Source organism: Gadus chalcogrammus, chromosome 13, assembly GCF_026213295.1.
Source record: "Gadus chalcogrammus isolate NIFS_2021 chromosome 13, NIFS_Gcha_1.0, whole genome shotgun sequence".
Taxonomy (NCBI): Eukaryota; Metazoa; Chordata; class Actinopteri; order Gadiformes; family Gadidae; genus Gadus; species Gadus chalcogrammus.
The window spans coordinates 3,051,418-3,064,266 of NC_079424.1; the positions used below are offsets into that span (position 1 = coordinate 3,051,418).

At 42.2% G+C, this 12,849-nt stretch overlaps 1 protein-coding gene across 1 annotated transcript in view; it reads right to left on the bottom strand.

Moving 5' to 3' along the window:
- The window catches only part of LOC130402264 (metabotropic glutamate receptor 4-like), a 47,860-nt gene that overhangs the window by 16,001 nt on the left and 19,010 nt on the right, over positions 1–12,849 (bottom strand). The window contains exon 4 of the mRNA XM_056606408.1: positions 547–747. Coding sequence (XP_056462383.1) covers positions 547–747 — 201 coding nt within the window. The remainder of the gene's footprint in view (positions 1–546; positions 748–12,849) is intronic.

The following is a 12,849-nucleotide window of genomic DNA, read 5'->3' on the forward strand; positions in this document are numbered from 1 at the left end:
AGGGTGTTCATGTTAAATAAGGTGACGGTGTTCATGATAACTAAGGCGACGGTGTTCATGTTAACTAAGGCGACGGTGTTCATGTTAACTAAGGCGACGGTGTTCATGTTAACTAAGGCGACGGTGTTCATGTTAACTAAGGTGAGGGTGTTCATGTTAAATAAGGTGACGGTGTTCATGTTAACTAAGGTGACGGTGTTCATGTTAACTAAGGTGAGGGTGTTCATGTTAACTAAGGTGACGGTGTTCATGTTAACTAAGGTGATGGTGTTCATGTTGAACAAGGTAGTCATGTATACATTATTTAATCGGGTCAGGGTACGAAGGATTGGAGATGATGCCCCTTTGCAGACAGAGTAACTTTAAACCAAAAGAACTGAACTACAATACAAAACCCAAACCCTTACCCCTCCGCTAACTTTACATAATAATGCTAACTACCTTCTCCATACCCCCCCTCCAGCCCCAACCCTCCCCTTACAGGGCTCCCCACGGTGCTTTAAATCGTCAGAGACCGACCGACCGGGGCCTCTCCTCCGGACTCACCGGCAAAGTTGAGGCGGCGGATGTGTTTGAGCAGCAGGGTGCCGTTGAGCGGGTCCATCTTGGGGCAGAGGGTCACCGTGCCCGGGCACAGCTCCCGGTGCATGTTGTGGAGGGCGTGGGCCATGGCGTACACCGCGTCGATCACGAACTGCACCTTGCCCTCCTGCTCGTAGGACGAGTCCTTCCCGATGCGCTCCTGGTCTGAAACGACAACAGTCAGAGCGCAAAAGGGTCGTCAATAACAATCAGAGTACAGGAGTCAACAGTCAGATCACAGAAGGGTGGTCAACAACAGTCAGAGCACAGAAGGGTGGTCAACAACAGTCAGAGCACAGAAGGGTGGTCAACAATAGTCAGAACACAGAAGGGTGGTCAACAATAGTCAGATCACAGAAGGGTGGTCAACAACAGTCAGAGCACAGAAGGGTGGTCAACAACAGTCAGTTCACAGAAGGGTCCTACACTGGGGTTGGGGTTTAGGGGGTTTAGGGGGGTTAGGGGCGTAGTGGGGTTAGGGTGTAGAGTGACCCCAGGATGAACCGGACGGGTTTGAACCCCAGTGACCCTGAAGGAATCGTAGGGCGACATGCCTTACCCCCCTACCCCTCCCTACTCCTACTGCTGTGTCTTTTAAATCACTAAAGCCGCTAAAACTAAAGTGAGTAAAACTAAAAACTACAAATAAATATATCTATATATATATTTATACACACACATACTGAATTACAATATATGCATTCAAATCATTGTAGAGCGCCTAATTAATTATATAATTTAAAGTAATTAATTAGCGTAAAACTAAAAGAAATATATATATACCCAAACACATACTGAATTACTATCTAAATAAATACACAGATACACAGTATATATATACTGTACAGATATATAGTATATACTGTACATGTATATGGGTTATCGCAAGAGGCATGAACCCTCCCTCCCTCCTAATGACCTGTGTCTCATCACGAGTCACTTTGGATGAGCGCTAAATGACGGCTAAATGACTGCGGTGGCGACTAGACTCTGCGTTCCCTGTGTGAGACTCACCCCTTCCTTCTCTGGCTGAATTCTGCCGCCAGTAATCAATTAGAAAGCAAATGAACGCAAGGCCCCCGCCGTCTGCCTCAGACCGCCGTTCACCTCGCTGAGCACATATTCGATTTGGAACCGCGGCAGAAAACAAAACAAGTCTACTCTGCATGCGTATACATAATTAGTACATTTGTTTTGTATACATATATATATTACACTTTGGCAGCGGCGTGTCTGCGTGCTTGGCCGTTTTAATTCTCTATTAAGCACTTGGTGCATTTTTATAACACCTGTGCTAAGATTAGAGGAAGGCAACGTTGCACCAGGAATAGTGACTGTTGATAACACATCCATCGTGGTCTTCAGCAAAACAAATGAGGCGTCTCTCCCCTGACGGAAACGGCAGAACACGTTACCATCGAGGTACCAAGTACTGTAATCAGGCAATATATAGAGCAAAAGGTCTTCGAAAAACCTCAACAGTGCCAATTAAGGGAGCTCTGATGTTGCAGTCTGGGTCATTTTAGCCTCTTCCTGTGTTTTGTTGGCCATCAAAGGAGGACTGCAGCAGCTGTTTTGGTCCCCTACCTCTAATAGGCCATGTGTCTGACGTGCACCTGATGCAGGGGTCCTCTGAGAGGGCGCGGTGTGCTGCTTGGTGTGGCGATGTTATCGCCCTTTCGCTCTCTTTGGAACACGTCCCCATTTGTTAGGATGGAACAAACTCTTAAACCGTTCAGTGTACTGCCACTGACACTGAAAACTACAGCCTTCTCTGCACTCTGTCGGCCTGGCAGCACTTTCAGGTGATTTGGGATTGTGTGCTTTAATTGTTCTCAGTCGCAGCTGTACCTCACACACTTTGGGTAGACGAATCAGCCAATGGGGGGGCTTGGTGGCTCACCCCAAGAATGCGCCAAAGATGTTTCTAACGGCCCAGGTTAGAGTCTGACCTGCAGTCCTATATGTTATAAGGTAACTATTACAGGGTTACAATAAGGGCACGTTAATTAACCATTAAGTAACATTCAGTGATAAGCACAAACTAACAATTTACTAACAGCTACCTAGTGGTCTAGTTATCATATCTTATGGTGTTCATGTTTGCTACTGGTTTTAATGTTAACTAAGGTAATGGTGTTCATGTTAACTCAGGTAGGTTTTCATGTTCACTAAGGTATTCGGGTACAAATGATTGGAGATGGTTATGAATGTTAATGAACGGTTGATGGTTACCTAGGTGTTACCACGTTCTGGCTCAAGCAGTGCACCATAGCGGGGTGTCTTTTTATCCCTCCCATCGTAAAAACACGACAACTAAATATAGCTAAATATAGCCGTGCGCGCTACAGTAAAACCACTATGCTGCTCCCACCCGTTTACCGGTGAATGTGACCGTTTGATTGGACGAAAAGCCCCTACGCTGCACTACTCCGGCGTGTTTAATATGTTCCGGCACTCAGCGCACTTTACACTTCTCGTCACTATACCGCCGCCAAAGCAGCGTGCACCCCCCGGGAGCAAGACAGGGTATCAGGGTACCGCCTCACTCAGCGACCTTTGACCCCCAGCCCTCCTGAGGGTTCAGTCCATCAGTCTAACCGCTGGAGATGAAGGTCATCAATCAGAAGAGAGGGATTCAAAGCCATAGAAGGAAAGGGTCCCAACGGGGGTCTGGAGTATTGGATCTCATCCGGCCTCTGCTGTGTGGTCTGGAAAAAAGGGGAATGGACTGCATTTATACGGCGTTTTTATTTTGCACTCAAAGCGCTTTACAATATCCCCTAACATTCACCCATTCATACACACCGACGGCGGTGTCAACCATGCAAGGCGACAGCCAGCCTGTCGGGAGCGGTCAGGGTGAGGGTTCTTGCTCAGGGACACCTCGACACTCACTTGGAGGAGCAGGGGATCAAACTAGCAACAATCCGTTCACCAGCCATCCCGCTCTAGCTCCTGAGCCACATGCCGCCAAGAAAATTGGATCCGCTTCAAGATTCCGGTCGTCTTTGTGAGGGGGAACAGTTCTGAGATAATGTGGAACTGGCTTTGATAGTGCCAGAAGAATATCTATATGTATCGGGCCGGGAATGTAACAGCAACGGACACACTGAACGTGTTCAGTCTACACACTAAGACACACAAATGTCTGAAGAGCCAGGGTTTCAAACTTGGTCTTTGCAGCCTTCTTTTTTTCCAATTTTCACTAATGAAAAAGCCTAGGAGTATCAAATCTCTTCTGCAGGAACATGGCTGCTCTCGCTGGGCTCCATTCCACGCGAGGCGTTTCATTATCAGTACTTCCTAACAACGACCTGAACTTTTAAACAGGGGGATGGGCAGCGTTCCAAACGCTCAAGGATGAAAAAGCATTTTCCTCCGTCGGTCGCTCCCTTCCTACGCCAAGTGAACCCCGGGCCGGTAGCAATCAATTATAGAGCGAGACGTCTGCGTCGGCGCTGCATTGGAACACGCCCTCTCCCCAGGTCACCACGTCTGCTGGGGAGAGGAGAGCACTTTGATATCCATCTGTGTGCGGCTGTGTCCTGGCCAGCGCATAACAACAACAACACAAGCCTGGCCTTGTCGTCCGTCATCGGGCTGACCTGAGACCTGCCGCGAGAGCGTGTCAGCACGCCGTGTTTTTCCCAGAACTGAAATGTCTTTTTATTCCCGTGAGTCGACGCCACACTGAGGATGTTGCTGCACACACAACACATAGCACGACACACACGCACAACACACACGCACAGCAACCGCACACACACACACACACAACACACCACACATACAATACACAAACGCACACCACAACACTCACAACACACATGCATTACACACATACACATCACACACAAACAACACATGCACAATACACACACACACACACACACACAAGACACACCCACAACACACAGCCGTCGGTCCGTATAATCCTTTCTGGGCGTGATAAGTCGTGATAGGTATTTATTAATCCCTGTGCCCGGGTAGGGGGCGGGTCGGGTTATTAATGGAGCTGTTAATTAGTGGCATGCTAGGTGACAGAGCCTCAGATAGGACACCTCAGGAGCTTCCAGAAGCTTCTCAGAGCATGCTGTTGAACTTGCGGTGGCCCGGACGCCACGACGGTGTCGAAGGGAGATAGCGGAAGAACAACCGCGGCGACATGCTAGCGTTCGTCTCGGAGCTGACAACGCAGCGTCTATCTGGGATAAGCGGAGACAGCGCTGCCAATACCTGCCGGGCCGCGGCTAATTAGCCGCGATGTGCTAATAGCACACGGCGGACAGGGATTTAGAGGCCAGGAATAATACCCTGACTTTAGTGAAATTGATAAAAACAACATTATTGTTGTTAGCGCTGCCGTTTTGATTCTCCTCGTTCTTGTTTGCTATTTGCAGTTATATTAATAACTTCAAAAATATTGTATTGTTTGATGTCCAATTGCATCAAGTATCAATCTTACATAAAATATAAATATGGTTTTAATAAGATTATATGGTCACTATATGATTCAAGAGAGATTAAAGAGTACTGTACTTGTCAAAGGCATACAAGTATGCAGTCTAATGTAAAAGTGACATCAGTGCATCAGAAGCACTGCAATATAACATTAAAAAAGTAACAAATAGTGCTCACCTAATAATAAATATAAAGCACTAATATGCTATAGCAGCATGTAAACAGTGTCATGAATGAAGAGGTGACCAGTCCAATACCACGTCCAATGTCGCCATGTTGTGAAATGGCTCTTTTAAAAACAGCAGATAAATGCATCCAAAAGCTTTCCTCGAAACAACTTCTTGAACTAAATAAAGTCAACTCGGGAACTTGCAGCAAGAAGTTAACCGTCGATGAGAAACAAGCAACCGTCCCCTCCGCCCAAAGTTTGATGGAGTGGAATGGGTGTGATAATGAACAAACCACCTTTCCCTGCTCCTCCCGGGCCCCTAGGAGCCGCGCCTCATTGACACTGGCTCCAGATCAGCCCAGCACATCGTAATACTAATCCCGGGCCCCGGGGCCTCCACCTCCTCTCAGAGCGGGCTCACGAGGAGAGCGGGGAGCTGTGGACGTTGGAGCGAATCCATCTTCCCCCCGCGTCCTCAGACACACGGGGGGTTCTGTGTTGTGTGGTGGTGGTTGGGTGTTCCGGTGTGTGAGGCGTTGTGTGTTGTGTGGTGGTTGTTGGGTGTTTCAATGTGTGAGGCGTTGTGTGTTGTGTGGTGGTTGTTGGGTGTGTGAGGCGTTGTGTGTTGTGTGGTGGTTGTTGGGTGTTTCAGTGTGTGAGGCGTTGTGTGTTGTGTGGTGGTTGTTGGGTGTTTCAGTGTGTGAGGCGTTGTGTGTTGCGTGGTGGTTGTTGGGTGTTTCAGTGTATGAGGCGTTGTGTGTTGGTTGTTGGGTGTTTCGTGTGTGAGGCGTTGTGTGTTGTTTGGTGGATGCTAGGTGTGTGAGGCAGGCGTTGTTTGTTGTCTGGTGGTTGTTGCGTGCGTGAAGCGTTGTGTGCTGTGTGTTGGTTGTTGGGTGTTTCGTGTGTGAAGTGTTGTGTGGTGGTTGTTGGGTGTGTGAGGCGTTGTGTGTTGAGTGGTGGTTGTTGGGTGTGTGAGGCGTTGTGTGTTGTGTAGTGGTTGTTGGGTGTTTCGTGTGTGAGGCGTTGTGTGTTGGTTGTTGCGTGTTTCGGTGTGTGAGGTGTTGTGTGTTGTGTAGTGGTTGTTGGGTGTGTGAGGCAGGCGTTGTGTGTGTTGCGTGGTGGTTGTTGGGTGTTTCAGTGTGTGAGGCGTTGTGTGTTGGTTGTTGGGTATTTCGGTGTGTGAGGCGTTGTGTGTTGTGTGGTGGTTGTATGGTGTGTGAGGCGTTGTGTGTTGTGTGGTGGTAGAGGGATGTTTGGGTGTGTGAGGCGCTGGTCAGCCAATGACACTAACGGTTGCCCGCTTGCCCGGGGCAAGTAAAACAATTTTTTGGGCAAGTTGAGATTTTCTCTGGTTGCCCGAACGGGCAAGTGGATTTTGGGTGGATGTTAATATAAAGGCTATTTATTCAAATGTTTTTAGAAACTGCAGAACAACCTTTTGTTCCGCAAAATCACACAAAATAGAAGTATATCAGCACGCTGTCTTCTCTTCTCTCGGAAAGCGAGTTAGACACGCATCGCTTCAGTGCGAATATAGCCCCGCCTTCTGTCACTCACTTGCAGTGTGGTCTCTGGCAGTGATTCGTAGGTGTTAGCTAAAGGTTAGCCAATACAGCTAGCATCTCAAGTGCAGCGCCTCCGCGAACGGTTTAGGTAGAAGGAAAATGGAGTAGTGATGGAGGAGTGCAGTTTGGAAGTACTTTGGATTGAGGCAAATTACCAAGGAAAGTCATATGCAAGAACACGGTTTTGAGTTTCATAACTGTGCACATGCACAGCAATAGCGATCTTTTTCACGAAATCGACCTATTTCAACTACCAATTTCAACTACCGTAACAGCGCCGCGCCAATCAACTGTGACTGGCTTGCTGCAGAGAGTCAGCGTCTTGGGAATACCCGGACAATATAATGGATATAATATGGACACATAAGAAAATCTATATTCGGTATTGGTCGTCATGAAAAAAACCAAAGGGGAAAAACGTTTTTATCAAATGAAACATAAGCGGTAACAATGTCGTTTTTTATCGGTCGTCATGAAAAAAACATAAGGGGTAACGCTGTCGATACTTATCAATAAAATCATAGGGGGTAACACTGTCGTTTTTATCATATGAAACATGAGGGGTGATACTGTCGTTTTTCTTTGGTCGTCATGAAAAAACCCATAAGGGGTAACATTATTGTTTTGTATTGGTCGTCATGAAAAAAAACATAAGGGGTAACACTGTTGTTTTTTATTGGTCGTCATGAAAAAAAACATAAGGGGTAACACTGTTGTTTTTTATTGGTCGTCATGAAAAAAACATAAGGGGTAACAATGTTGTTTTTTATTGGTCGTCATGAAAAAAAACATAAGGGGTAACACTGTTGTTTTTAATTGGTCGTCATGAAAAAAAACATAATGGGTAAAAATGTTGTTTTTTATTGGTCGTCATGAAAAAAAAAACATAAGGGGTAACACTGTTGTTTTTTATTGGTCGTTATGAAAAAAAACATAAGGGGTAACACTGTTGTTTTTTACTGGTCGTCATGAAAAAAAACTTAAGGGGTAACAATGTTGTTTTCTATTGGTCGTAATGAAAAAAAACATAAGGGGTAACACTGTCGTTTTTTATCGGTCGTCAACACTGTCGTTTTTTATCGGTCGTCATGAAAAAAAACATAAGGGGTAACACTGTCGTTTTTTATCGGTCGTCATGAAAAAAACATAAGGGGTAACACTGTCGTTTTTTATCGATCGTCATGAAAAAAAACATAAGGGGTAACACTGTCGTTTTTTATCGATCGTCATGAAAAAAAACATAAGGGGTAACACTGTCGTTTTTTATCGGTCGTCATGAAAAAAAACATAAGGGGTAACACTGTCGTTTTTTATCGGTCGTCATGAAAAAAAACATAAGGGGTAACACTGTCGTTTTTTATCGGTAGTCATGAAAAAAACATAAGGGGTAACACTGTCGTTTTTTATCGATCGTCATGAAAAAAAACATAAGGGGTAACACTGTCGTTTTTTATCGGCCGTCATGAAAAAAAACATAAGGGGTAACACTGTCGTTTTTTATCGATCGTCATGAAAAAAAACATAAGGGGTAACACTGTCGTTTTTTATCGGTCGTCATGAAAAAACCATAAGGGGTAACACTGTCGTTTTTTATCCATCGTCATGAAAAAAACATAAGGGGTAACACTGTCGTTTTTTATCGGTCGTCATGAAAAAAAAATAAGGGGTAACACTGTCGTTTTTTATTGGTCGCCATGAAAAAAAACATAAGGGGTAACACTGTCGTTTTTTATCGGTCTTCATGAAAAAAAACATAAGGGGTAACACTGTTGTTTTTTATCGGTCGTCATGAAAAAAAACATAAGTGGTAACAATGTCGTTTTTTATCGGTCGTCATGAAAAATAACATAAGGGGTAACACTGTCGTTTTTTATAGGTCGTCATGAAAAAAAACAAAAGGGGTAACACTGTTGTTTTTTATTGGTCGTCATGAAAAAAACATAAGGGGTAAAACTGTCGTTTTTTATTGGTCGTCATGAAAAAAAACATAAGGGGTAACAGTGTTGTTTTTTATTGGTCGTTATGAAAAAAAACATAAGGGGTAACCCTTTTATTTTTTATCGGTCGTCATGAAAAAAAAATAAGGGGTAACACTGTTGTTTTTTATTGGTCGTCATGAAAAAAAACATAAGGGGTAACACTGTCGTTTTTTATCGGTAGTCTTGAAAAAAACATAAGGGGTAACACTGTCGTTTTTTATCGATCGTCATGAAAAAAAACATAAGGGGTAACACTGTCGTTTTTTATCGGTCGTCATGAAAAAAAACATAAGGGGTAACACTGTCGTTTTTTATCGATCGTCATGAAAAAAAACATAAGGGGTAACACTGTCGTTTTTTATCGGTCGTCATGAAAAAAACATAAGGGGTAACACTGTCGTTTTTTATCGATCGTCATGAAAAAAAACATAAGGGGTAACACTGTCGTTTTTTATCGGTCGCCATGAAAAAAAACATAAGGGGTAACACTGTCGTTTTTTATCGGTCGTCATGAAAAAAACCATAAGGGGTAACACTGTCGTTTTTTATCGGTCGTCATGAAAAAAAACATAAGGGGTAACACTGTCGTTTTTTATCGGTCGTCATGAAAAAAAACATAAGGGGTAACACTGTCGTTTTTTATCGGTCGTCATGATAAAAAACATAAGGGGTAACACTGTCGTTTTTTATCGGTAGTCATGAAAAAAACATAAGGGGTAACACTGTCGTTTTTTATCGATCGTCATGAAAAAAAACATAAGGGGTAACACTGTCGTTTTTTATCGGTCATCATGAAAAAAAACATAAGGGGTAACACTGTCGTTTTTTATCGATCGTCATGAAAAAAAATATAAGGGGTAACACTGTCGTTTTTTATCGGTCGTCATGAAAAAAACATAAGGGGTAACACTGTCGTTTTTTATCCATCGTCATGAAAAAAAACATAAGGGGTAACACTGTCGTTTTTTATCGGTCGTCATGAAAAAAAAAATAAGGGGTAACACTGTCGTTTTTTATTGGTCGCCATGAAAAAAAACATAAGGGGTAACACTGTCGTTTTTTATCGGTCGTCATGAAAAAAAACATAAGGGGTAACACTGTTGTTTTTTATCGGTCGTCATGAAAAAAAACATAAGTGGTAACAATGTCGTTTTTTATCGGTCGTCATGAAAAATAACATAAGGGGTAACACTGTCGTTTTGTATAGGTCGTCATGAAAAAAAACATAAGGGGTAACACTGTTGTTTTTTATTGGTCGTCATGAAAAAAACATAAGGGGTAACACTGTTGTTTTTTATTGGTCGTCATGAAAAAAACATAAGGGGTAACACTGTCGTTTTTTATTGGTCGTCATGAAAAAAAACATAAGGGGTAACAGTGTTGTTTTTTATTGGTCGTTATGAAAAAAAACATAAGGGGTAACCCTTTTATTTTTTATCGGTCGTCATGAAAAAAAAATAAGGGGTAACACTGTTGTTTTTTATTGGTCGTCATGAAAAAAAACATAAGGGGTAACACTGTCGTTTTTTATCGATCGTCATGAAAAAAAACATAAGGGGTAACACTGTTGTTTTTTATCGGTAGTCTTGAAAAAAACATAAGGGGTAACACTGTCGTTTTTTATCGATCGTCATGAAAAAAAACATAAGGGGTAACACTGTCGTTTTTTATCGGTCGTCATGAAAAAAAACATAAGGGGTAACACTGTCGTTTTTTATCGATCGTCATGAAAAAAAACATAAGGGGTAACACTGTCGTTTTTTATCGGTCGTCATGAAAAAAACATAAGGGGTAACACTGTCGTTTTTTATCGATCGTCATGAAAAAAAACATAAGGGGTAACACTGTCGTTTTTTATCGGTCGCCATGAAAAAAAACATAAGGGGTAACACTGTCGTTTTTTATCGGTCGTCATGAAAAAAACCATAAGGGGTAACACTGTCGTTTTTTATCGGTCGTCATGAAAAAAAACATAAGGGGTAACACTGTCGTTTTTTATCGGTCGTCATGAAAAAAAACATAAGGGGTAACACTGTCGTTTTTTATCGGTCGTCATGAAAAAAAACATAAGGGGTAACACTGTCGTTTTTTATCGGTAGTCATGAAAAAAACATAAGGGGTAACACTGTCGTTTTTTATCGATCGTCATGAAAAAAACCATAAGGGGTAACACTGTCGTTTTTTATCGGTCGTCATGAAAAAAAACATAAGGGGTAACAGTGTTGTTTTTTATCGATCGTCATGAAAAAAAACATAAGGGGTAACACTGTCGTTTTTTATCGGTCGTCATGAAAAAAAAATAAGGGGTAACACTGTTGTTTTTTATTGGTCGTCATGAAAAAAAACATAAGAGGTAACACTGTTGTTTTTTATTGGTCGTCATGAAAAAAAACATAGGGGTAACACTGTTGTTTTTTATTGGTCGTCATGAAAAAAAACATAAGGGGTAACACTGTTGTTTTTTATTGGTCGTCAAGAAAAAAAACATAAGGGGTAACACTGTTGTTTTTCTTTGGTCGTCATGAAAAAAACCATAAGGGGTAAACCTGTCGTTTTTCTTTGGTCGTCATGAAAAAAAACAAAAGGGGTAACACTGTCGTTTTTCTTTGGTCGTCATGAAAAAAACCATAAGGGGTAACACTGTTGTTTTTTATCGATCGTCATGAAAAAAAACATAAGGGGTAACACTGTCGTTTTTTATCGGTCCTCATGAAAAAACCATAAGGGGTAACACTATTGTTTTTTATCGATCGTCATGAAAAAAACATAAGGGGTAACACTGTCGTTTTTTATCGGTCGTCACGAAAAATAACATAAGGGGTAACACTGTCGTTTTTTATCGGTCGTCATGAAAAATAACATAAGGGGTAACACTGTCGTTTTTTATCGGTCGTCATGAAAAAAAACATAAGGGGTAACACTGTTGTTTTTCTTTGGTCGTCATGAAAAAAACCATAAGGGGTAAACCTGTCGTTTTTCTTTGGTCGTCATGAAAAAAAACAAAAGGGGTAACACTGTCGTTTTTTATCGATCGTCATGAAAAAAACCATAAGGGGTAGCACTGTCGTTTTTTATCGGTCCTCATGAAAAAACCATAAGGGGTAACACTGTTGTTTTTTATCGATCGTCATGAAAAAAACATAAGGGGTAACACTGTCGTTTTTTATCGGTCGTCACGAAAAATAACATAAGGGGTAACACTGTCGTTTTTTATCGGTCGTCATGAAAAATAACATAAGGGGTAACACTGTCGTTTTTTATCGGTCGTCATGAAAAAAAACATAAGGGGTAACACTGTCGTTTTTTATCGGTCGTCATGAAAAAAAACATAAGGGGTAACACTGTCGTTTTTTATCGGTAGTCATGAAAAAAACATAAGGGGTAACACTGTTGTTTTTTATCGATCGTCATGAAAAAAAACATAAGGGGTAACACTGTCGTTTTTTATCGGTCGTCATGAAAAAAACATAAGGGAAATAATAGAAATACAAACATACATTAAATTGTCATGTATATCCTCTTTATTGTTGATTGATTATTGTGTAATGTCATCGCCTCAGTGGTGCAGTGGCGTGCCCTCTGCCTAAACCCCTGGAGACCGGGGTTCAAGTCCGGTTGATGTCAGCTGTTGGAAGACTCTTGTCTCTATTTCATGCGAATTATAAAGTCAAGTATAACCATTGTGTTGCCTCTTTTCTGTGTCTTCCTGGTGCATTGATAAGTTTGGTGGTTATCACTCTAAACAGCTCAGGTTCGGTACCCCGCAAAAACGTAGACAAGGGTACCACTATTGTTTTTTATTGGTCAACATTGAAAAAACCTGAGGGGTAACTCTGTCGTTTTTTATCGGCCGTCATGAAAAAGAACATAAGGGGTAACACTGTTGTCTTTGTCAAATAAAACATAAGGGGTAACACTGTCGTTTTTTATCAGTCCTCATGAAAAAACCATAAGGGGTAACACTGTTGTTTTTTATTTGTCGTCATGAAAAAAAACATAAGGGGTAAGACTGTCGTTTTTTATTGGTCGTCATGAAAAAAAACATAAGGGGTAACAATGTCGTTTTTTATCGGTCGTCATGAAAAAAACA